Below are 23436 nucleotides of genomic sequence, written 5' to 3' on the forward strand. Positions count from 1 at the left end.
TGTTTGGCTCTGTATTTTTTCTGTCAGTTTCAGATAAGTACTGTGTAACTTTTAATAACGTATTTATTAAATATGTGAATCAAAGAATGGGTAAAACACATTCAGGTGATGAAGACTTTTCTGCTTCTCTGATTTTCTTCTTGTGCGTTTAGGGTGGTGGTAAGATACATATTTGCCGACTCTCGTCTCGAGTTTGTAATTGGGACAACCATGATTGTGTATTACATTAATGTCAACAAAGTGATGGATACAGACTTTATTCAGCAAAATATCAAACACTAGAACATAGCATTTAGGGGAATCCTTTTAACTATTCATTCAAGGTTTGGTCTCTGGGTCCTCCGGGGGAGAGTGACGGCGGAGGGAAGGTCTACAGCGATGTTACCTTCCTGTCTGGAGCACCAGTCTTCTGCAGCCTCTGGTGCCATCCAGAGGCCTCTCTTGGAGCTTCAAGGAAGTCCAAAAGGCTTCATCAACAGCAAGCCCTGAAGACCCAGGAAATCCTATAGAAATTCCCTCAAGTCAGAGACACCTCCTGCCTTCCAACAAAGTAGAGGAGAACCTCCTCCAGTCCAAAAATAAAGAGGCATTTTTATTTTTCCAGTCTGATCTGGTGAGTCATGCTCTGGGCTCTAGCTAATTAGTACCGCAAGTGACAGCTAGGTCAAAGCCCACAGACCACCGCAGAAACACTCAGTCCCAGCTTCTGAGCTTGTGTTGAAGGAAGAGGAAATGGAGCAGGAAAGGGTGGTGGGTGGAGAATTGGGGCTTGTGGTCCAGTCCTTCTGCTCTGGTGCAGAACTAATCTAAAGGAAATTCCACGTCCTTTATTCACAAGTATTTACAGAAAACTGCAGCAAACACTCAACACTTGAATCAAGTCTTTTCGGGAAAGCTGATGTTCAAAAATAGGATCCTGTGGCGGTTGGACGAGGTCACCAAGACAAGAACAGGTCTCTGAAAATGATAGCAAAAAATAAAATTATTGTATTTTCCTGAAAAAGATGAAAGAAAGCTCTCATCATATGTACCCTCTAAGGCTTTGTATAATCTTTTTCTAGATTCCAAATATTCTGTCATTTAGGCTATTTAGGAAACTTAATCACTCACTGAGCTTTTGGGGAGAAAGAAGGTATTATCATATATGGTATATATGATATTATATGATAATATAACATTATAATATATGACAATATCATATTATTTTTTATAATTATATGACAATATCATATGATTTTTGTTTTCCCAGCAGGTTGCATAGGGAACTGGCTCCATAAAGTTTGTAAAATTTTTCTAGTTGTCATGATTTCTGGTGATCAAGCAAGGCCACAGTATCAGTACCATTTAGCAGCCAGTAATGGGAATGTCATACATCCTGAAATAAGTTATGTCTAATTAGAACATTTATATCCTGGAGTAAATGGAAATTCTCCTATGTACTCACTTTCTATAGTCACTCTACTGCTAGACCTGTCTCCTACTGCCAACACAATTTTCTGCATAGTTTGAACTTTAAAACATGCTTAAAGTGTAACTCCTGATTATATAAAGAAAGGCAAGCTTTATATTTTTCCTTTTCCTACTGTCTATTTCCTTCAAAACTACCTCCATAGGCAACTTACCTTAAGGGCTTGGGTCAAATGCAGCATTTGTAAAAACTCCATATGTTCCTAGGTGGCTAAAGAACAGAAACAAAAAAAGATGAGCTTGCCATTTGATGCTTTGTCCTTGGCCCCAGTCCTTCACATAGTTCATCCAGAGACCATGAAATACCACCCACCCATGAAATTCTCTGATTTTAGAGGGAAAGAAGAGTAAAAATCAAAGAGATTTTCAAGATCCTAATTAATTGTTCTGGGTGATTTTCTTTGCACTTCGTACCCAAGTTATTGTTGGTACTTTAGGTACTGAATACCTGCTCTGACCCCTGCTGCAGCCTCTTCCTTGTGAGAGGAAATCCTTTTAAAATTCTACCCTTAATACTTGATCATATGGCAATAGTTTTCAAAGAATGGTAGTACTGCTCTATATATAGCCATTTTTTAAAATTTTCATAATGAGCAAGACTTACTATTGACATTTAGGCAGGGGCTAAGGATGAACTGAACTGAACTGAAGGATGCTGGATGTCCTAAAATGCCCAAGGCACAAAAGAATTGTCTTATACACTCCATACAACTTTAGAAAAGCTACTCAACATTCCTGGAGGTGAAAAATCTCTGAGCCTAAAACTGAACGGCTTTACATATAAATGTTAAGCTTTTTGGGTGTATCTTTTAAAATGCAATTACCATCTGAATTAAGAGAAGATAATAACAGGTTTTCCAACTCTTTGCCAGAATAGTTCATCATTTTAAAAAATCAGGTTGGTGTTGACAACACTTCTGATACTGTTTGACTCACTAATAGAATATTCCTCTCAGCTGACCTTTATGACTGTTGCCTTCATAGTGATTCTACTTGAATGAAGGTACAAGTATCTGACGGATGACCTCATAGCACCTGCTAGTGTGGTGCCCCAGTTCCAGTGTGCTATTTCTATGTCACTTTCCCTTATATCTTGTATTTCTCCTTTATATTATCATTAGGGCACTTAGTGATTTTTTTTTTAAATATTATGTATTGCTGGGACATATTGCTGGTAAATTTTGCTTCAGAATTAGTCTAGGGGACATTGCCAAAGACTGTTTCATAAAAGGCATGTCTGTATAGTCATTCTGACATACAGTGAATTAATAATTCATAGAGTGAATTAAAAAGTCAAACTAGAAAAATTTAACCATAAAACATTTCCATCTTACCTTTGAGGGTTCAAGGGGCTTTTTCCATCATCTGAAATAAGCAAGAAGACACAGAAGATTGGTTTAAAAGAAAAAAAAAATGAGATGAAGGGGAAAGGTCATCAGCGATAGGGATTATTGGGGGAAGTCAGCAGACTGATTTCCAAACGGGCTTATTTTAAGGGACTTATTGGGAACAATCCCTCCCTGAGAGATGGGACCTGTTTTAGGCTAAATTAAACATTCAGCAATATGTAACTCCAGAGTCCGCTCATCTTTCTTCTCCTCTCTTTCACTAACAACCTGTCCTCCTACCTCTGGTCCCTGACTTCATCCTCTTGGCTACTCTTGATATCATTGAGACCATCGGTTCTCAAAATCCATTTCTTTGGCACTTGAGGCCCTCTATGTTTGCATTCTGCCAATACTCTGTCAATCATTATTTGGTGGTGGTTTAGTCACTAAGTCATATCTGACTCTTGCGACACCTGTTAGACTCCTCTGTCCATGGGGTTCTGCAGGCAAGAATACTGGAGTGGGTTGCCATTTCTTTCTCCGAGGGATCTTCCCGACTCAGGAATCCAACCCAGGTCTCCTGCATTGCAGGCAGATTCTTTACCAATTGAGCTTGGGCAAGCTAATTGCATAAACAAACCCAAACCAACATAACAGTGGATGTTTTCCTTCCCTGATCATTTATACTATTGGGGGCCTCCTGTCATAATCCAGACACTGAACTCTGATTGTGGAAACTTTAAACATGGCAACATGTCTGTCAATCATCCCATGGGTAGATAAAAAGGGGAAAGCATCTCATGCCTAAATACATTTAGAAAATATTAGGTGAAATGAAAAAGAACAAGTGTATTTATTACAAGGCATGATTGAACTTTCAATGTGATAATGAGGGTGCACTTTGAATTTGCAGGGGAGGGACATAATATGCAGGCCTTTCCTAGTATTTGAACTTGGAATCCTAGAAAGTTTAAAATCAAAGTGGGGCAGATCAAGGGAGAACATTCCATCCCCACAAATGAATTTTTGTATTATATAGATATTGGAGGATGGGTGGTGGCTGATCGCTCTCCATAGTTCAGAGGGTTCCCTGGAAATGTCTCAAAACTAAAGAAAGAATTTGGGGAAGATGCAGAAACAGGATTCTCACATGGCAATGGAGATTAGGATCAGGGTCTTAAGAGCTCTCGCCTCTGCCTTCTGGATTAGGTTAAGCAGGCACAGATGTTGCATGGAGGGACTGGTTGTAAATTCTTGGTCTTTAAGCAGAGTTATTGTTTATCTGTTGTCCTATTCACTCACTCACAGGATAGTATATGAAGGAACTTTGGAAAATCAGCCTAAATCTATGGTGGCTTTGTGAAGGGAGAGAGCATGAGAATAGGGAACAAGGGGTTCTTCCTCTGAGCAGTGAAAAATAGGTGTTGAAATCTCAATTCCAGGAGAGTGCTGGCAGGTACTTTTAACATAGCCAATTTCTGTCCCTGGATTTGAGCATTCCTGACCCCTCTGATACCCCCAGTTTTATGAAGAAAGATGAGCAGCCTCATTAGCTTATTTGAAGAGGCTTTTTTATGTCAGAAAGAGACAAATACCATATTATATCACTTAAATGTGAAATCTAAAATATCGCACAAATGAACTTATCTACAAAACAGACTCACAGACATAGATAACAGACTTGTGATTGCCAAGGGGGAGGACGGGAAGAAAAGGGATGAACTGGGAATTTGGGTCTGGTAGCTGCCAACTATTACATATAAATGAATAAACAACATCCTACTGTGTAGAATAGAGAACTGTATCCAATCTCCTGGGATAAGCCATAATGGAAAAGGCTGTTTAAAAAAGAATGTATGTATGTGTAAAAATGAGTCACTTAGCTGTATAGATTGGCACAACATTGTAAATCAACTGTACTTCAATTTTAAAAAAAGAAGAGGCTTCTCAACTTATGAACAGGCTGAGCATCTCAGGCAGACAAATGAAAGGATGTTTGACCTCTTAAGGGAGGGTTCTCTTTTTATTCCTAGGCTACAGCTATCTTTTAATGAACAACCCAAGAAACACAGTTTCCCTTATAGAAAATCTTCATCCATTTGGGTTACTTTCTTGCCTCAATCCTGAATTAGCTCTACAAGTTTTCATGAGCACATACACATCTCTTAGCTTTCATACCAAGTCATTTCTAAAGCAGCAGCTCTTTTACACTTCCAGCTTTGTTTTTCACTTTCTCCATTCGTTTTTTCCTTCCAATTCAGGTGCAATAAACTATTGAACATAGCATTTTCCCATTTATTTTGCCCTTTTAGGCCTTGTCACATGCCATTATCTCTGCTATAACTCTGTTTTGATTTTTTCCTTTGGCAAAATCCATTCCTCTTATTCTTCAAAGTCAAACTTAAAAGAGCCTTTTCTGCCCTATCAGACTGGGTGGGACCCTTCTATTTTGTGTTCCAGAAGTAGTCAGGTAGTGTTTTTGCCCTAATGCACTTGATACACTTCAGTATTAGCATTGATTTAACTTATCCAAGTCACCTACTGAATTATACATTCCTTAATATCAAAGACTGTCATTTTGGGTTACACTACCTAATCAGTTGACCAATAAATAGCCATTGTGTGAAGGAATGAATGAATGAAGTATAACTCCTTTCTAGTTAGTTTTGGGAATAACGAAGGTTCCCTAGGCCAGAAGCCTCAAGTGTCAGTATGCACACTGGCCTCGAAAATCTTAGTAGGTGGATTTGGGGTGGGGAGGAACTTATGAAAAATTCAGATTTCCAGGCCCATCTCCAGATCTCCATTATATGAGGATCTGTGTTTTCTTTTATTATTTTTTCCCTAAATTTGACTCTGATGGGAGTTGGTCCTCAAGACCACTTAACTTGGCATTGTTTTCTTTTAATGCAAATGTTTTCAGACATGAACCACTGAAGTTGTGGTTTCACTGCCTTGCCCCAAATCACTTGAAAGAAGAAAATAAGGAAAATACTGTTTCCAATTTACCTTTTTGTCTGCAACGCCTTCTTAGCAGAGCCAGGAGTATCGAACCCGTCACTAGGCCTGTTGTACAAGCTGCTGCTCCACCAACATAAGTCAGGGTTTCCTGGATAGTCAGTGGCCCTGCTGCAAAACAAACACACACACACATGTGAGACATAAGAAGTGTTTTGTGCAGAAGACCATCATTCCACCAGAAGGGCCCCAACAATGCTAAGGTGTGAGATCAAATAAGTCCTCCAAGGTCCTGGCAGTGCTAACAACCCAGCACAAAAAGCCTGGAAGTCGTAAATCACTCCAACAGAATGGGACACAAGCAGAACTTGATTTTCTTCCTAATGCTTAAATATCAAACATAATTTCCAAGGAGTCAAGGTACAGACTCAATAAATGGAATTAGATAATTAAATGGCACTTTGGACAAATAAAATAAACTGGGTAATTTGAGGGGGAAGGTAATTGAAGATTCATTTTTATGACAAAAAGTAGTTACAACAAGCTACTAGAGGGGAAAAAATGGAAGGGGATGAAATAAACCTTACAAGCAGAGCTTGATTAAGGAAGACACATGGTATTTGGGGGAGGTATATGGTAAACAAAGGTCTTCTGAGATAATGAATTAGGATTCTTCATTAAATAACCTTCAGTTTAAAACATCTTGAAACTTCAAGATGTATTAGGTTGGCCAAGAAGTTCACTTGGGTATTTCTGTAAGATCTTATGGAAAAACCCAGCTGGACTTGTTGGCCAATCCAATACTACACAAAGATTAGAAAGAAATGAGAGGATTCATTTCACAAATTGGAGCTTTGAAAAAGTAGTGGTGATTGTTTAAATTTGATTCCCACTGTGCTGTATAAGATTCAGAGATTCTGTTTGATTCATTGTGAAACAATTATTAAACGCAGGGGAAACCCAGTGATAGAAAGTGAGACCACTATTAAGAAACACACAGAGGAGAAAAACTGATTTCATTATTTTCCATATGAAAGCGACTTCTTAACCTGTATGAGACATATACCTTGGCAGGTTGGCAAGGTTGTTGACCACTGACCATTCTCTTGGCATGCTGTTCTTTCTGAGCCACTAAGTAATTGACCCTCTGGGCAATGGAAGCTGCAGGTTGATCCATAGCTGAAATTTCCCCAAGGGTTGGAGCAGTTCATCACTATTGGCTCAGTAATGGGTAGCTTGGAGCATTTGACAGCTGCAGAAGAAAAAAGAATGTAGGAAAAGCAAATATACAGAATGAAGATAAAAGAGATTATGGTTTCATATGAAACATGGCTAAGGTTGCCAATAGATGTGGTGGAATACAAAAGATCAGAAAGGACATGAGCTATTTTTGGCATTCCCACAAGGTCTTCCAATATCAAACGTACTGAGATATATACTCAAAGAATGATAGCCAAAGAACTAAGGAGGGCACAAAGTGGCAATTCAATAAATAAACTTCCAGTGGATTGATCAGTCTTGCCCACAAAAGTACTATTTACAGAATTTTGCTTCTCAAAAATACTGTTGTCCTAAATATTATTATTACTACCACTGGCAATTAACTGCCATGTCAGCACATATTTCTTGAGATAACAATTGTTCAGCATACCTGGCCTCTGAAAGTCTGAAAGAAGTAGAGAGCACCATTCTCTTTAAACTGTTTTTCAGGGCATTTCAGGATATTCTCCCAAATTTGTGTACAGAAAACGAAATTTAACTCAAATTTAACTCAGCTCAGGAAACTGAATTTAGCAAATGTTGTTGGGCAATACTGACATTTGCAAAGCACTGTGCTGTGCTTCATAGGGAATATAATGATGGAAGAGACACAGTGCTTCATGCATAGGGTATAGGTCTTCAAGAGGTAACATTCATAATTTATCTTTTTAATTGGGTTCCAGTTATGAAATATGGAAAGTTTACAAGGCCACATCATCAATAGAATTGTACCTTGTAACTCACAATTCATATAACTGGTTTCACGTTCAGCATGTTTATGGCTGTAACACATTTTGTCATTTCCATATGTTTCCTCCTTTAGGAGTACCAGAGTATTAGCTTGTGATGGAAGGAAGGGGAAACGTGATATGCCTGTTGCTCATTACTTCTAATTGGGATTGTTGTGGGTTTCATGGAGGAGCTGACACCTGAAGTGGTCACTGGCATTGGATAGGATTTCGACAGCCATGGACAATGCCTAGCATGCTAGAAGATAGTGTCGGAGCTGCCTCCTGTGTTTCACCTTACCTCTGCACGTGGGAGCTACTGCTGTCCATTGTCTGGAAGGTCTGCATCGGAGAGCTCTATCTCCCATGAGTGTGAATCCAGCTTTGCATCCAAAGTGGCAAGTGGTATTCAAACCAAAGTTCCTCAGATGATGCTGACAGGACATTGTTCCCTGCATTGGAGCGATGAGGGGTGGGCATTGCACCACTGGAACAAGAGCTGATGCTGTGTCCACTGCGAAAAAAAAAAAGTTTCAATTTACAGAGCTCCCAGCTAAGAGGAGCACAACAGAGTTAAGACTGACATGCAGTAACTGTCTTCTGGTCCTTTCATAATCAGGGAGGTTCTAGCAATAGCTCCTTAAGGAAGTTAAGGAAAACTATTAAAATCAGGTATGGAAAACTAGGGGCTTCCCTGGTGGCTCAGCAGTAAAGAATCTGCCTGCAATGCAGGAGATATTGGGTTCCATCCCTGGTGCGGGAAGATCCCCTGGAGAAGGAAATGGCGATCCACTCCGGTATTCTTGCCTGCAAAATCCCATGAACAGAGGTACCTGGCGGGCTATAATCCATGAGTTCACAAAAGAGTCAGACATAACCTAGCAACTAAACCATCCACTACCATAGAAAACCAGATGAAACAATTATCTAAAATTGTTCTTGAGGAGATGATTCTTCTGGCCAGAAGAAGAATTTGGGGAGGGAATGTCAGTGTTACTTATATTAAGAAGAAAACCAAACCAAGAAAGAAAAAAAAAACCACAGAATAATGGGTGTAGAAATAAGAAAATTCAGCAAAATATGCATAGACCAATTGCTTGCCCATTGCTGCTTTATTGGGAGGTGTTAATTATCTTCAGGCCAAAGGTCAGCATGAAATGTGAGGTGTGGAAAATGCCACTGACTCTGTCACTAACTTGCCATGTGGCAGAGAGATGACAACTGACCTCTCCCCACTTCTGTTCCTTGATTTGAAACATTCTACCAGTGACTCCACCCCTAGTGCTCTCCTGGTGATGAAGAAATGGAAACCATTCAATGGACCCAACAAAGCTCATTGAGAAAAAGAAGCCAAAATTATGAAAGAAAATTTGTGCTTAAAAATCAGTATATCTTTTATTCACAAATATGAACAAGTCCTGCCACTCCTTATATATTTTTTAAATCCATGGGCTATATTTCCTGTATCCCAATAGATAACCCACTTCATGACAGAAGTGAAGCTTTCATAATAATAATAATATTATGTGTACCTGTCATATAGTAAGAGTGTATGTTAAGTATTTGTTATTTTTGTTGAGGAAATTTCTAGAAGAAAGGCTGTCCTGTGAGGATACACTGTTTTACCTTTGCAGGCTGGTGGGGGTGCTGTCCATCTCCCGGAAGCTGTGCACTCAACATGGTTGGACCCCTCCAGCTTCAAGCCCTTGTTACAGGAGAAGTGGCAGATGGAGCCAACAATGAATTCTCCATGCGTGTCAGGACAGTGCAGGCTTCCCTGCTCAGGGGCAGATAGTTCCGGACACTTGATGGCTGAAGAACCAAATCAAGAATGTCACAATCTCCAAATTGATTCGAAACCCTGTTTTGCGCCAGATTAATGCATTCATGTCTTCAACAAATACTTATTGCCCTCCCACTATCTCCGGTGTTTTGCTAGGTAGCAGACATTTCACAACAAACACAAGTCATGAAGTGCAGAGGGCAGGGGCAAGGATGGTGGGTCTACAAAGAGGATATAGGGAGACATTCTAAAAATGAAGGAGTCAAAGGTTTAAGCAGTCAGACTCAAGAATTCACCATTTCATCCTCTTTTCTCTAAACCTTCTGCTTCAGAGATCTTGTGGCCTCCCTGACTCTCACTATCCTCTTTGTAGAAGGGCAGTCCAGGGTTTCATTTCTGTCCTTCATTCTGCCTGAAATTACTTCCAGTTAGATATCCTGCTGTCCCCACAAATTCAGCACATCTATACCTGCAATGATCACATTCTGTCCTAAATTACTGTTCCTTCCGTTTGGACCCCCAGGCTTTTATTTTTTTAAAACCACAGTTTCATAGCAGAAGTAATTGCAAAACCTCCTGGTCAAGCTAGAGTATTCCCCGGGAATTCCCTTAACTGACCTCATGTGTTCTTGCCTCTGGTCCTTGGCTCTGAGCACTGCCCTAAATTTCTTTCAGTTTTCATTAAATAAAATCCCAGCCATCCTCTGGGATCCAATCAAACACAGCCTTTCCAAAGCCTCTGCTGATCACTGCAGCCTGAAGTCTTCTCCTCTGAACACATTGGTGTTTTATTTGAACTCTCATGCTATATCACGTGTCAACTCTTCCCTCTTCTCCTGGATGGAAAGCTCCTAAACCCAAGAATCATAAATATTTGTGTATCCCACAATCACACTGCAGGATCTCAAGAGATGGTGCTCGACAACCATATGCCAAGTGTATGAGTAAATGAATTTACTATTTCCTTCAAAAACTATTTTTATAAATTTATTGAAGTTACATATTTATCTTAGGATCATATCTTTCTCTCAGTGACATTCTCTGATATGAGACTATTATTTATCAACAAATATTGGGTTATTGAAGCTTCCCTGGTAACTCAGCTGGTAAAGAATCCGCCTGCAATGCAGGATACCCTGGTTTGATTCCTAGGTTGGGAAGATCCCCTGGAAAAGGGATAGACTACCCACTCCAGTATTCTTGGGCTTCCCTGGTGGCTCAACTGGAAAATAATCCATCTGCAAATGCCAAAGACCTGGGTTCGATCCCTGGGTTGGGAAGATCCCCTGGAGAAGGAAACGGCTGCCCACTCCAGTATTCTGACCTGGAGAAATCCATGGACTGTAGAGTCCATGGGATCACAGAGTTGAACACAACTGAGCGACTTTCACTCACGTTGAGTTATTGCCAAATTAAGTGACTGTCCTTTCTTTAAATCCAAGGGTATCTGAAAGCAATGCCTTGGTCAGATAAGTCTCATTTTGCTTAGCTGTTTTGCTTAAACCTCTCAAAGCCCTGTGCAACGCCTCATGCAAAAGTATTGGTTTTTACATGCTGGCCCACGTGTTTTTGGAGTGGGCTGTTCACTGAAGGACTGTGGATTGTGTGAAACCATTCACATAGCCAAAGTAACATACTGAATTTCAGTTTAGAACTATGAAATGTTTGAGTAATTAATGAATCCATGCCTGGCAGATCAATTCTGTTTATCAAACTTTTATTATCTATTGGTATAAGTCATAGATATTAAATCATTTATGAACATTTTCACTAAAATAACTTTTTCAGAATCTCCCAAAAACTACATAATATCGGCTATACCCCAGGCAACAGTGCCTGACACAGAGTAGAGAGATCTAAGAATATTTGTCAAAAGAATGAGTGTTAGTAAGCACAATTTAATTTGGATGCATTCTGACAAGTGTTTTTACATGATGTGAAAAGAAACAAGAGGAGTTTCTGTTTTTAAAAATTGACTTAAGTGACCCCTAGCATACAAAGAGAATTCCACAGCATTAAATCTATTTGGGGGATGTGCTTTGGTCTCAGTTCTATGAGTCTTTTTCTGCCAAGGTTATAAACATAGCCTTTTGTATCTAGGAAAGTCTCTGAACCCTCTTCTGTAAACACGAACCTTGTCGAATCAAAGGCCCCTAAGAAGGATTTGACTAACTTCCACAAGAAAGCATGTTTTCCGGTCTGAGGGGCAGACTTGATGAGGTACGTGGAAGCCTAGTCCAGATCTGGCAAGTGGTGGGCACTCAGCAATCAGGGGCTGAATTAAATTTGAGGAAGTTGGTGGAGTGAAGGGGCCTAGTGCAGAGGTAGAGGAAGAGATTTTTACCAAGGGGTGCCCTCTCTGGGTAACAACAAAAAGTAGTCATATTCTTGAGCCTACTCTAAACCTTTATTAAAAACTGACTTATTACAAGAAGAATAGGAAATGGATAAGAGCTGCTTTTGTCACCATACTTAATGCTCTACTTTCATGGACTTCAAAGCAGTGCTGTCTATTGAAATGGTCTTCACTGATGTTTTGTATAATTCATGATGTAGATGAACATGATGGCATGTGAATTCATGAATTAGTGGGTTCACTGACATGCTGTCATCAACTGATAAAATATTTTTTTATGCTATTTTAATTTTAATGAATTCTTTGTCTCTGTGTATTATTATTATTTTTTAGCTTGAGTCAAATTTCATGTTTTGTCATGAAATTTTTGGAAAGAAAAAATAGTTATACATAATAAATTTCATTGAGTTGGTGGTTCTAAACTCAAACTTTGAAAATAAAGACTGGGAATCTTCATGGAGTCAGATAAAAGTTGGAGGAGTGGAGAAATGGAACAGAAATGTGAGCCAGGCCAGAGCTTAGAGGGTGCCAGTCTGCTGTATTTTAGATCTTGGATGAGTGGGGGTGTGGCAGAAGGACAGAGCTAGGACTGGGACTCAAAACCAGGACCCTCACCTCCCCATCAAGGTGAGGTTGGTCATTAGGAGTCAGGTCCAGCAGCTGAACAGGGCCTCCAGAGAGTCAATGACAACGTGATTGAGGGAACAGTCATAGTATCAGGATAGTGGTCCAACAGCCAGGAATGTAGGGGACAGAGCAACCAGATGGGAGCAACTCAGTACCGCTTTATATTCAGGGAAAGGAATTCAGGTCCTGGTGGGTAAAGGCAAGGGGGAAGATTAGGAAATGCAGGCGGAGCTCAAGTCCTAGAGAGCCCAGGAAACTGACATTCTAACAGAAAGGGGAATATCTGTGGACCCACTAAAAAAAAAAATGGAGCCCCACTTTGCACTATGAAACAAGAGGCTTGGTGCACTTGCCACACCACCCCTATGTACATGGTACCCCTCAATCCCCTCTGATAGAGTCCAGGGCTCTGCAGAACACCAGGTGAAAATCAGAGTTCACTGCTGAAAGTTTCAAAATTCATGGACTCAGGCATATGGGAAAAGAAGAGGAACTCTGCCTAAATCTAGAGACTAAATTTGGAGAATGAGATAGAAACACAGGTCCAAAAGCCAGAGCTAACTATCGGGTTCAGACCAGGTTGGCAATTCCAAAGCCCATAGCTCACAAAAGCTGCTGCCCATGGTCAAGTTTAGTTTTAGACACTGGGCAGGGCCAGGCCTGAAATGTCAGCTCATGTGGAGAAAAGGAGGTGGAAGAGAGTCAGGAGGAATGGGGGCTTCAGAGATTACAGATTTAACAACCATGTTGATTGCAATGTATGATTTAAAACTTTCATGAGAAAAACAAAAACAAAAAAACTTCAGTGAGGTATTTCTTATATCTCAGTTTGTTTTTTTTTTTTTTTAGACTTAGAATGTGGAAAAACAGAACTCATGATAAATGCCCATGGACTAAGCAAATGAGTGACTGAGAAATCTGTGATGAAGCACAAGCCCTAAAGATATCAGCTATCAAAGTCCTAGATTCCCTGTATGGCTTGTAGTGTATTTTTTTTTTTTTTTTTACAATAGATGATAGCATTTTGGACTTCCAAGGTGGTGCAATGTAAAGAATCTGCCTGCCAATGCAGGAGACGCAAGATACATGTATTAGATCCCTGGGTTGGGAAGATCTCTTGGAGGACAATATGGCAACCCACTCCAGTATTCTTGCCTGGAAAATTCCATGGACAGAGACCCATGGACAAACGAGACAAGCAGGCTACAGTCCATGGAGTCACAAAGAGTCGGACAAGACAGCACACATGCACACACAGTAGCATTTTATGTACTTTAGCCTATAGAATCCTTGTCCAGGGAAAAAACCTCAGAGGTGTCCTTGTCCACTCCTCTCCTTTTGGAATCGAGAATATCAGGGTGTGACATGATCTTCTATGTGACTCCATAACTTCAGGGAAGAGCAATACAAGTCTTTGGATATTAATCTAGTGCTCATTCCACAAGAAGGAATAAGAAAAAATAAGTATTTAGCTCTTTTCACTAATAGATTTCTAAAAACATATTCACTCATTTGATCACTCATCTAGAGTTCATTTTAGAACAACTGCTACTGCAGTTGCCGCTGCAATTAGACAAGAACAGTGGAATTTACGAATGACTATCACTGCAGATGGTGACTACAGCCATGAAATTAAAAGACGTTTGCTCCTTGGAAGAAAAATTATGACCAACCTAGACAGCATATTAAAAAGCATAGGCATTACTTTGCCAACAAAGGTTCGTCTAGTCAAAGTTATGGTTTTTCCAGTAGGCATGTATAGTTGTGAGAGTTGGACATAAAGAAGGCTAAGTGCCAAAGAACTGATGCTTTTGAACTGTGGTGTTGAAGACTCTTGAGAGTTCCTTGGACTGCAAGGAGATCCAACCTGTTAATCCTAAAGGAAATCAGTCCTGAATATTCATTGGAAGGACTGATGTTGAAGCTGAAATTCCAATACTTTGGCCACCTGATGGCGAAGAACTGACTCAGCGGAAAAGACCTTGATGCTGGGAAAGATTGAAGGCAGGAGGAGAAGGGGATGGCAGAGGAAGAGATGGTTGGGTGGCATCACTGATGCGATGGACATGAGTTTGAGTAGGCTCTGGGAGTTGGTGATGGACAGGGAAGCCTGGCGTGCTGCAGTCTATGGGGTCACAAAGAGGACGCGACTGAGCAACTGAACTGAACTGAGCTGACCCGGGATTTATAAACTGGCCACTGGGTGGCAGTGTAGTGTAGTGGTAAAAGCTCTAGTCCTGTAATCAGGCTAGACCTGGGTTTGAATCCTAACTGCACTTTGTAGCTAAGATGTAGCACACACATCTTTGCCAGCTATTTATCTTCTCAAAGCCTCCATTTCTTCATCTTTAAAACAGGGATAATGATAACCATGTTAAGGCTTTTGTGTATTGGATGCAAAAATGCAAATGTAATAGCTAGTACTTACTCAAACAATAAAAATTAGCTATTATTGCTGGTTTTATTATTCCTGACTGTAGTACATGGAACAGTAGAACCAAAGAATAAAAAAAGGTGACTTTTTTCCTTTAAGAATATTGCTTTTATTCTGGGTTTCATATGTTACAGGTTAAAAAAATGCTGTAAAATTGCTTATTCCTGCAACTTAAATTGTGTAATGACTGTTTTTTTAATTAATTTACTTTTAATTGGAGGATAATTGTTTTACAATGTTGTGTTGGTTTCTGCCACACAACATGAATCAGCCATAGGTATACATATGTCCCCTCTCTCTTGAGCCTCCCTCCCATCTACCACCCCATCCTAGCCCCCTAGGTTGTCACAGGGCAAAATGATGACATTTGAAAGTAAACATGAGCTATAAATGAATCAGTTTGCAAACTTCTACCTTAGAGCACACTATCTCTGGTGGCTCAGATGGTAAAGAATCTGTCTGCAATGCAGAAGACCTGGGTTCAAGCCCTTGGTTGGGAAGATCCCCTGGAAAAGGGAATAGCTAGCTGGTATTCTTGACTGGAGAATCCCCGTAGACAGAGGAGCCTGGCAGACTACAGTCCATGCGGTCACAAAGGGTCAGACTCGACTGAGCGATTAACACTTTCACTTTCATATACCAGATATGTGTCAGCCAGATGTTTCAGGGGGAATCACAGACAGATAAGATCTGCCCATTGCCTTTGAGGATCCACTAATTCATTGTCAAAAAGGCTTGGTAAATGAGAAGATTCAGTTCAACAGATACTTGTCACACACCTACATTTGTTTCTGTCTAGCTGCTGCAGGACATGCAAAGGTGAAGGTGGTGCCGTTCCTGCCCTCAGGGAGCTTGTAATCCATATGGAACTGGAGCAAGGAGAGGCTAGACACAAATGCTTAGACTGTGAGATCCTCCAGGGGCTGGGATGGAGTCACAGCCACCCCTGAGGTAAGCTCAGTGTCTGGGGCTTAGCAATGCTCAGTGAAGGAGAATATGGGAATGAATAAGAGTGTAGTAAGAAAATTCTTTATAATGAGGTAAAAGTCCCAGTGACATAGCTGAGCTTCAGCACTAATAGTGGGAATTTCCATAAATTACCTAATCTCTGAGCCTCTATTTTCTCATCCATAAAATGGTGATAATATGGCCTGTCCTCATTATTTCAGGATTGTGATAAACATCAAATGTCACAATGACATTGAAATACATTATGGAACTATGAAATGGTTAAAGTTATTGTTACAAGAATATTCGGCGGGCGGGGGGGAAGCTTTTGGTCTAGATTGTTATGCCTTGAAGAGAAGGCTTCCTTTAGCTTGAGGTTTACATGAGTTCCTGATGATGATGATGCTCCATTCTATACTGTTACCTGAGAAGCCATAAGAAAGGATAAACCCATTGTCCTACCTTCACACGTGGGTGGGGAACCCGTCCAGTGTCCAGATGGAGCACAGTCCAGTCTTTCTGGTCCGGATAAAGAGAATCCCTCATGACATGTGAACCAGCATGTGGACTTATAACTGGAACCTCCAAGAGGTTGGACACAAGTCTTTTCTCCATTCTGAGGGTTTGGCAGAGGTGCGCAGGTAACAGCTAGCATGGGCACGGCCAAGGAGGAGAGAGAAGGTTGTTTTAGAACACAGCCACTTAAATCAATGTGTGTGTGTTTGTGTGTGTCCGTAACAGACTAGTGCAGTACTGGGTTAGAACTGTTTAAATTTCATGGGACTAGTCACCAGTTAGACGTCCCGAATGTGTGAAACAGCAGCTGACAGTGGGTTGGTATCCTGAAACACTTACCCCTAAAGAGCTTTAAAAGAGCTTTAGAGGTGATTTAAAAGAGTGCTGGCACTTTGTTGGGAAAGATGGTGATGGTGATGCAGTTCATGTTAGTTACCCCTGGACGGGAGTGGGAGTGACTGCTCCCTTGACACTTTCTCCAGAGGTAGACCCAATAACCTTGCCAGAAAATAATGACACGTGATTGGAAATAGGGAAATGGAGTAAAATACTTTCTCCCCTTCCAAAAGTTCCTTCCCCCAACCAAGTGATGAACTCTGGGTCCAAAACCTGCCTCTGTTACTCACTAGCATTACATTTCTGGACAATAAACATACTGAACCTCAGTTGCTTCATCTATGAAATGGGAAAAATAACAGAGAACCTCAGAACCTCAGAGAACAGGTTTGCAGAGAACCTCAAATTTATTATTATATAAAATAATAAGTTAACAAAATCATAGGCAAAAATTAAATTAAAAAATCATGGCACAAAGTAGGCAAATAATGTAACTGGCCATCTGCAAATGTTTTTTCCACCAGTCTTATCCTACAGTGACCAGCAGCAAATGACTCTACCTGTCTACTTACAAAAAATGGTCAATAAGATATCACAGTTCTTTGCCACAGCTTATCCATGTAGAGTTTGTGGTGCTAAAGGATCTGATTTGGTTGGAGATCATGCTCTGTGACTTTTAGCCAGTCTCTGAACTTCCATATGTTTATTCACCTTTAAAATGTGGATAATAGCATTACATAGTTCTCAGGATTTTTATAAGGTTCAAAAGTGAAAATACTATGTATGCAAATATTAATGGCTGCCAAGATATCCCTCAGCCAATTAATGAAATAAAACTTAATTAAACACACTGGCCTTTAAAAAAAATGAATACATGGTTTAGAGTGTTTCTTCTTCACTGTTTGGCCTGATTGGGTCGTGTGTGGCTTTAGACCAGAGACAGTGGGAGTGTCGATGAACCAGGGCTGTCTTTCAGCCACAGATTTGAACTGCTTGAGGCTTTGTGAGCATTTTCTGTACGTGTCTCTTCCCTTCCTCCCTTCTTCTCTCCAGCTACATCACTCATCTCATCCATTTGTCCAAAGACCTGGTATTTTCCACCACTTGAAAAGTCTTTCTGTATTCAGTGTGGGGGTGAGGAGAGGGGAGAGGAAGACAAGTCAAGAAGCCTCTGAACTGTAAGGACAAATGGGGCGGGGGGCGGTGTGGTGCCATGAGTCGGTTTGCAGCTTTTTTGTGACTTTGCCTTCTGATAGCTGGGGTAGGAAGGTGGGTGTGGGGGTGTGGCTTTGGAAAAGGAAACTGATAACACATTTTGGGGCACATTACAACAGCTAGTAGGTTGCAAGTCTCATGGTACCTTCCTGCCCAGACCACATTTGGGTATTTCACATGATGCTCTCTCAGCAGCAAGAGGAGAAAGTTCAGTCAGAGTAAACAAAGAACTAAAAGCGGAAGGGAACTAGAAGGTCACAGGAAGCCGTGGTGAGTGTCAGCCTCCCTCCTGTGAAACACCCACAGGCAGGCCAGTATGGGGCAATGAACTGTAATCTGTGCCCTGCACAGCCCAAGGCTGTCCGGAAAGGTGCTGTGCCCTAGAACGCCCTCAGGGACTCCCAAGTTCTTCCCCACAGTCAAGGGGACTTCGTAGTGCATCCAGGCTTCAGCGTAGCCAGGGTGAGAGCTGAGGGCCCAAGGTCACAAGCCTCAGCCTGGTCTCTCCAGACCCAGCTCAGAAGGTGGGCTCTGCCCTAGCCCCCAGGGCTTGCCAGGCTCTCTTGTGTCTGGGGATGAAGACCACGCAATTCTGTTGAGTTGGTCAGCCCCTTTGTTCATTCATTTGTTCACTCTGTGTTGACCTAACTTAATAGTAGTGGGCGTGTGTGTGTACTTGTGTGTGCTTATGTGTGACCTGAATAGCAAGTGGTTTCCTTTTCATTAAAAACATGTATCTGTCTGCTTTTACTCATGCTGAAAGTGGGCACAAAGTGAAAAGCGAAGGCAAACAATGCAGAATTGTCTGGTATTTTCCCTATCTAATTTTATTATTAAACTTATATATGCCTCATGAAAATACTAATTGTGTGGAGGGGAAAGTGGAAAAACATTGGAGGAATTTATACAATAATGGAGAAGCATAACCAATGTCTATTTAAGGGTGGGGTATTTTGGGGACAGTATGTAAGAGGATTTTTTTGTTTATTTATTTTTCTAGAGCTTTTATAAATACAAATGTTATTTTTTAAAGGTAGGGTTTGCCATAAATATAAGTAAATAATTGGGTAGAAAAAGGAATGGGGAGTATAAAAAGTGTATATCTATCTTTCAATTTCCAAACCCAGATGATCAGAACCAGTTCTATTTCATTCAATAACTGGCTTTATTTTATATCAAGTGAAATGCAGATATATATGATTATACTGAATAGGTACTTTTTTTCCTTCTGAGAATCCTGTGACTTTGCATGTATATATTAGTTTCTTTCTTTTCATCACTCTTCACTTTACTCTAAGTGGGTTTCTCCAATCTTATTTGCAGCCAGGTACCTGTAAATGCTGCCCCTCCCGTTCTCCTATTAAACCCACGCGTTACCCGCCATCCCACCACTATGCGCTGTGTTTCCTAGGACTAAAGTGCCAGATTAGTCTTAGAAAAACATCCTGGGACTATCTTTTCCCCTGGCCTTGTTTCCAGAGACTATCTTTAGCCAAGTGAGAACAGTGAACCTAGTCCATGATAGGGGCCTTCAGATCCTGGTAAAGGCCCCAGGGCAGAGCTGGCAGCAGCCTTTCCTGCTGTCAGATATCCCATCGCTTGTGGTATCTGCCAGCCCGTCAAGGCCTCTGCACTTGGGATCCCCATGTGACCCAATAATAAGGGCTTCCTGTTGATAGTGTTTATTCATTTTCCTGTCCATTTCAAGTTTCTGTCCCCTAGACAGTTACCACCTTTTAAATACAGCTTTTTAAAATAAGCCTACAATTTGTTTCTAAGACACTGGAAAGAGTTCATCCTACCTTGGCATTCTGGAAAAGGAGCATCCCAGTTCCCAGTATCCAGGCATTGCAGCACACTTGCTCCCACCAGGAATGAACCTTCATCGCAGGTAAAGCTACAGGTCGACTGGTACCTGAAGTCACCAAAGGGATGTGAGCAGTTCACCCGGACCTTGTTTGAGGTCGGAAGATCCTGGCACTGCAGTGCTAAGGAGGGAGGAAGTAGGGAGTGAGGAAGGAGTAATACACAAGTACTCATTGATTCCCACCCCTTAACTCTTTCTAATGCCAACAAGAGGGATCTCTGAATTGGGCATGTTTAACCAGGAAGATGAGAAAAGTATCATATAGTCACAATGCCAGTTGAATGACTTTATGAGGAAATGCCGAGTCATTGTTAAGCATTTGATAATATGCATCCATAGTTTTAAAAATATCGTAATTTTGGACCCAAGAATCGATGCTAAGTATGTAACAAGGTGCATATCAAAAATCAATTTGGAGAAATTTTATCATATCATTTGCGAGAGCAAAATACTGAAAACAAACATAAATACCACTAAGTTTTTATCATTTATCATAAGTGAAAGTCACTCAGTCATGTCCGACTCATTTCAGGATGCTGTAATGAACATGTCCCTTAAGACTGCCTTCACTCACTACTTCATCCTGAGTGCCCAGCGCAAAGGGTCTGGCACAGGATAGATTCTCAGTGAACGTTTGAGCAATACCTGAATGACGGAACTAAATGTGGATGCTGATGCCTTTAATAAGCCAAAAGGCACAGGAGCAACACTATGATGTCACAGTATACCTTGACAGACTGGGGCTGGTGCTGTCCACTGTCCCGAATCAGCACACCGAACTGTGTCAGCTCCCCTCAGCGTGAAACCCTCAGCACAATGAAAGCTACAGTTGGTGTTGTACTGGAATGCTCTCGAAGACGGGGAGCAATCCATGCTTCCATGGACAGGACTCTCCAGGGGCTCACAGGCAATGGCTAAATGGAAAAAGTGATTGTCAGAAACTGGGCAGTAGAAGGGCTCGATTCTTTTGCAGAAGAGCCCCTCAAGAGATCATGTGTCTTTTTGACTCACATTATCAGTATATTCAGAACCCCAAATCCTCCTTTTTCCAAATAGGGAATCTTCCTGGAGCACATTCCCTCTTTGCCTGGATTGCTCACCTGCCTTTCAAGTCTCAGCTTACACTACACTTTCCTTAAGAAACCTTCCCTGCCCATCCCAGCTCAGGGGAGAACCCCTTCCAGCATGCTCCTACAATCCCTGTGCTTTAGCTCTTCATGCCCTAGTATAACTCTGCCCCTTAGACTGCAGTCTCCTTGCAGCTGATGTCAGTCATCCAGAGTTGTATGCCAGAACCTGGCAGTGTTTGGGACATTGAAGGTGCTCTTTAAATATTCATTGAAAATATTTGTGAAAATTAGATCTGTAAGGAGGAGATAGAGACAGACTGAACTTCTAAGGAAAAGGCTAGAACAACATAGCTTATTGTTGACACTCTAATACCCAGCCCAATAAAAGGATTCTAAATGAGCCTTGTTTCTGGAACACAGGATGTCATCCTAAACAGACGTCGGTTGCCAAGTGAGTGTGCAGCCCAAGGTCAGTTCCTGAGCATAATTAAACCCCGAGTGACCTCAGTTCTGATAAAGGCTGATTTCCTCATGCTCTTCCTTGACAAAGCATTTCATCTCCAGAATACTCCTGGAGTTTTTCAGAATACAAAGACTGCACACAGTGACCTTAGACCTCTGGGTTTTACAGAATCAGAGTATTTAAGTTCCAAAGATCCTCTAGCGTTTCTCTCTAAATTTGCAGATTAAAAGTGAGGTTTAGAAATTTTAAGTGACATCCCTAAGGTCTCATATGTAGACAGTAATAGAGCTGGGCTTATAATTCAGGTCTTCCAGGAATTCACTTATCCAATATTTAATTTCCCGCTATGCTATTCCCCATTTTTGCTTTATTAAGATGCGATTGGTGTGAGGTGTGAGGCAATTGCATAGAATGCAGCTTTGCGCTATTAGGTACCTGCCTTGGATTGTATCACAGCCTCTCAGTGTGGTGTTCCTTTGATCCTTTGTCAAAGACTGCCGCCAAGGACTATGCTGAGCAATCTGTCTGTGTATCCTGATAGCCACTGTTCTGACTCTGAAGTATAGCAAGGACACTGACCCACAGCTTCTAGACACTGGTGAGGCAGGCAGGGAGAGAAGAGGCAGAAACAAAGGCTCTCTGCAAGGTACTTTATAGATAATGTTTAATTGTATACTTTTTATATACATCATCCTTATTAAAGCTCCTTGCAATTCATAGTTCATATCACAGAAGCTCCTTACAGTTCATAGCTCATTTTCCAGAGGAGAAAACCATCCCTCCTGGGGGCTAAACAACCTATTTCAGGATCAGAGCCTGGAAAAGGTCATATTGATATTAAAAGCCCTTGATCTTCCCCACTGTGTCATGACTCCTTGCCTAAATAGGCAGCATGAACTTATACTTCCCAGTGGACTGGGGGCTGCTGATGAAAAAATCCTACCCTTGAAGGCTGGCAAGGGTGGGGTCTCCCAGCCAGGGCCAAGGCAGCAGTTTGTCCTTGCCCCTCACTCAATGGCAAGGTTTGCATTCAAATTTGCAGCTAGAGCCACTGCAAGGGAAATGAGGGGATGGATACAGTCCAGGATTCCTTTGGTAGGGGCTTCCAGGAACTCACACTGCATAGCTGGACAGAATCACCAAGGCCATAGAGAAAGGTACTGATGAAGGAGGAAAACCATGCTTACAGCTGGGAGAGCAATGGTGAAACCACCTCTGGAAATCTAAGTGGAAGTAGGAATCTATAAGGGTCAGGAGATCCTAATGATGTTTGTCCAGACTTGTAGCACCAAGCTTCAGGAGGACCTAAATCTCTTTAAAATAAAAGTTTCTTTCAAGACTCCTTTATCAAATGTCTTCTATCCACTTTACTCTAGAAACCTCTCCTGGTAGGTCTTCTAGCATCTACTTACAGATGGAGATGTCACCGTTCCATCTTAGGTGAAATTTATGAATGAGGTCATTCTGAAATTACTTGAGGGCAGTGAGTTTTGGGGAGAGGAAGACTTCTAAATTTTGTTTACAGTCAGTAGTAAAATCAGCCTCTTGTTCTTATAGAGCCTGACACTCCTTTCCTATCCCAGATGAACTGACTGAGTCGCTTGACTCTTTGCGACGCATGGATTATAGCCTGCCAGGTTCCTCTGTCCATGGAATTCTCTAGCAAACCCGGGTCTCCTGCACTGCAGGTGGATTCTTTACTATCTGAGACACCAGGGAAGCCCCCAGTCTAGCTGAGTGGTAGGTAAAAGGAGAGTCAAGTTGTGATTCAGGCTGGTTTCATCTGTGCTCCCAGCAAGAACCAGGTGCAATGGACATGATACATCCCCAACCTCCTGGAACTCACCTTTACACACCGGAGTTGGCGCTGTCCACACCCCCGAGGCTGTGCACTGCACTACCTCTGGCCCAACTAATGCGAATCCCTCTTCGCAGCTGAAGCTGCAGCTGGACTGGTGCTGGAATGCTTTTGCGGAATGGAAACAGCTCATGCTTCCTTGCTCTGGAGACTTCAGAGCCGGGCACTGGACAGCTAAAAACAACCACAGAGCAATGGCATGAGGCCTGGTGTCATGCCAAG

The 23436-nt window shown here is 41.4% G+C and overlaps 1 protein-coding gene across 2 annotated transcripts in view; it reads right to left on the bottom strand.

Moving 5' to 3' along the window:
• Positions 1-241: 241 nt before the first annotated feature.
• The window catches only part of SELP (selectin P), a 43615-nt gene continuing 20420 nt past the window's right edge, over positions 242-23436 (bottom strand). The window contains exons 6-16 of one of the 2 annotated variants that reach the window (XM_061160279.1): positions 23203-23388; positions 20552-20737; positions 19759-19944; positions 16352-16537; positions 9368-9553; positions 8043-8255; positions 6820-7005; positions 5805-5924; positions 2802-2832; positions 1623-1678; positions 242-957 (exon numbers count right to left, since the gene is read on the bottom strand). In XM_061160279.1, coding sequence (XP_061016262.1) covers positions 1624-1678; positions 2802-2832; positions 5805-5924; positions 6820-7005; positions 8043-8255; positions 9368-9553; positions 16352-16537; positions 19759-19944; positions 20552-20737; positions 23203-23388 — 1535 coding nt within the window. In that variant the 3' untranslated portion in view covers positions 242-957; position 1623. The remainder of the gene's footprint in view (positions 958-1622; positions 1679-2801; positions 2833-5804; positions 5925-6819; positions 7006-8042; positions 8256-9367; positions 9554-16351; positions 16538-19758; positions 19945-20551; positions 20738-23202; positions 23389-23436) is intronic. The other variant, XM_061160280.1, reaches the window with a different exon arrangement.

This window comes from Dama dama, chromosome 14 (genome assembly GCF_033118175.1).
Source record: "Dama dama isolate Ldn47 chromosome 14, ASM3311817v1, whole genome shotgun sequence".
NCBI classification, from domain to species: domain Eukaryota; kingdom Metazoa; phylum Chordata; class Mammalia; order Artiodactyla; family Cervidae; genus Dama; species Dama dama.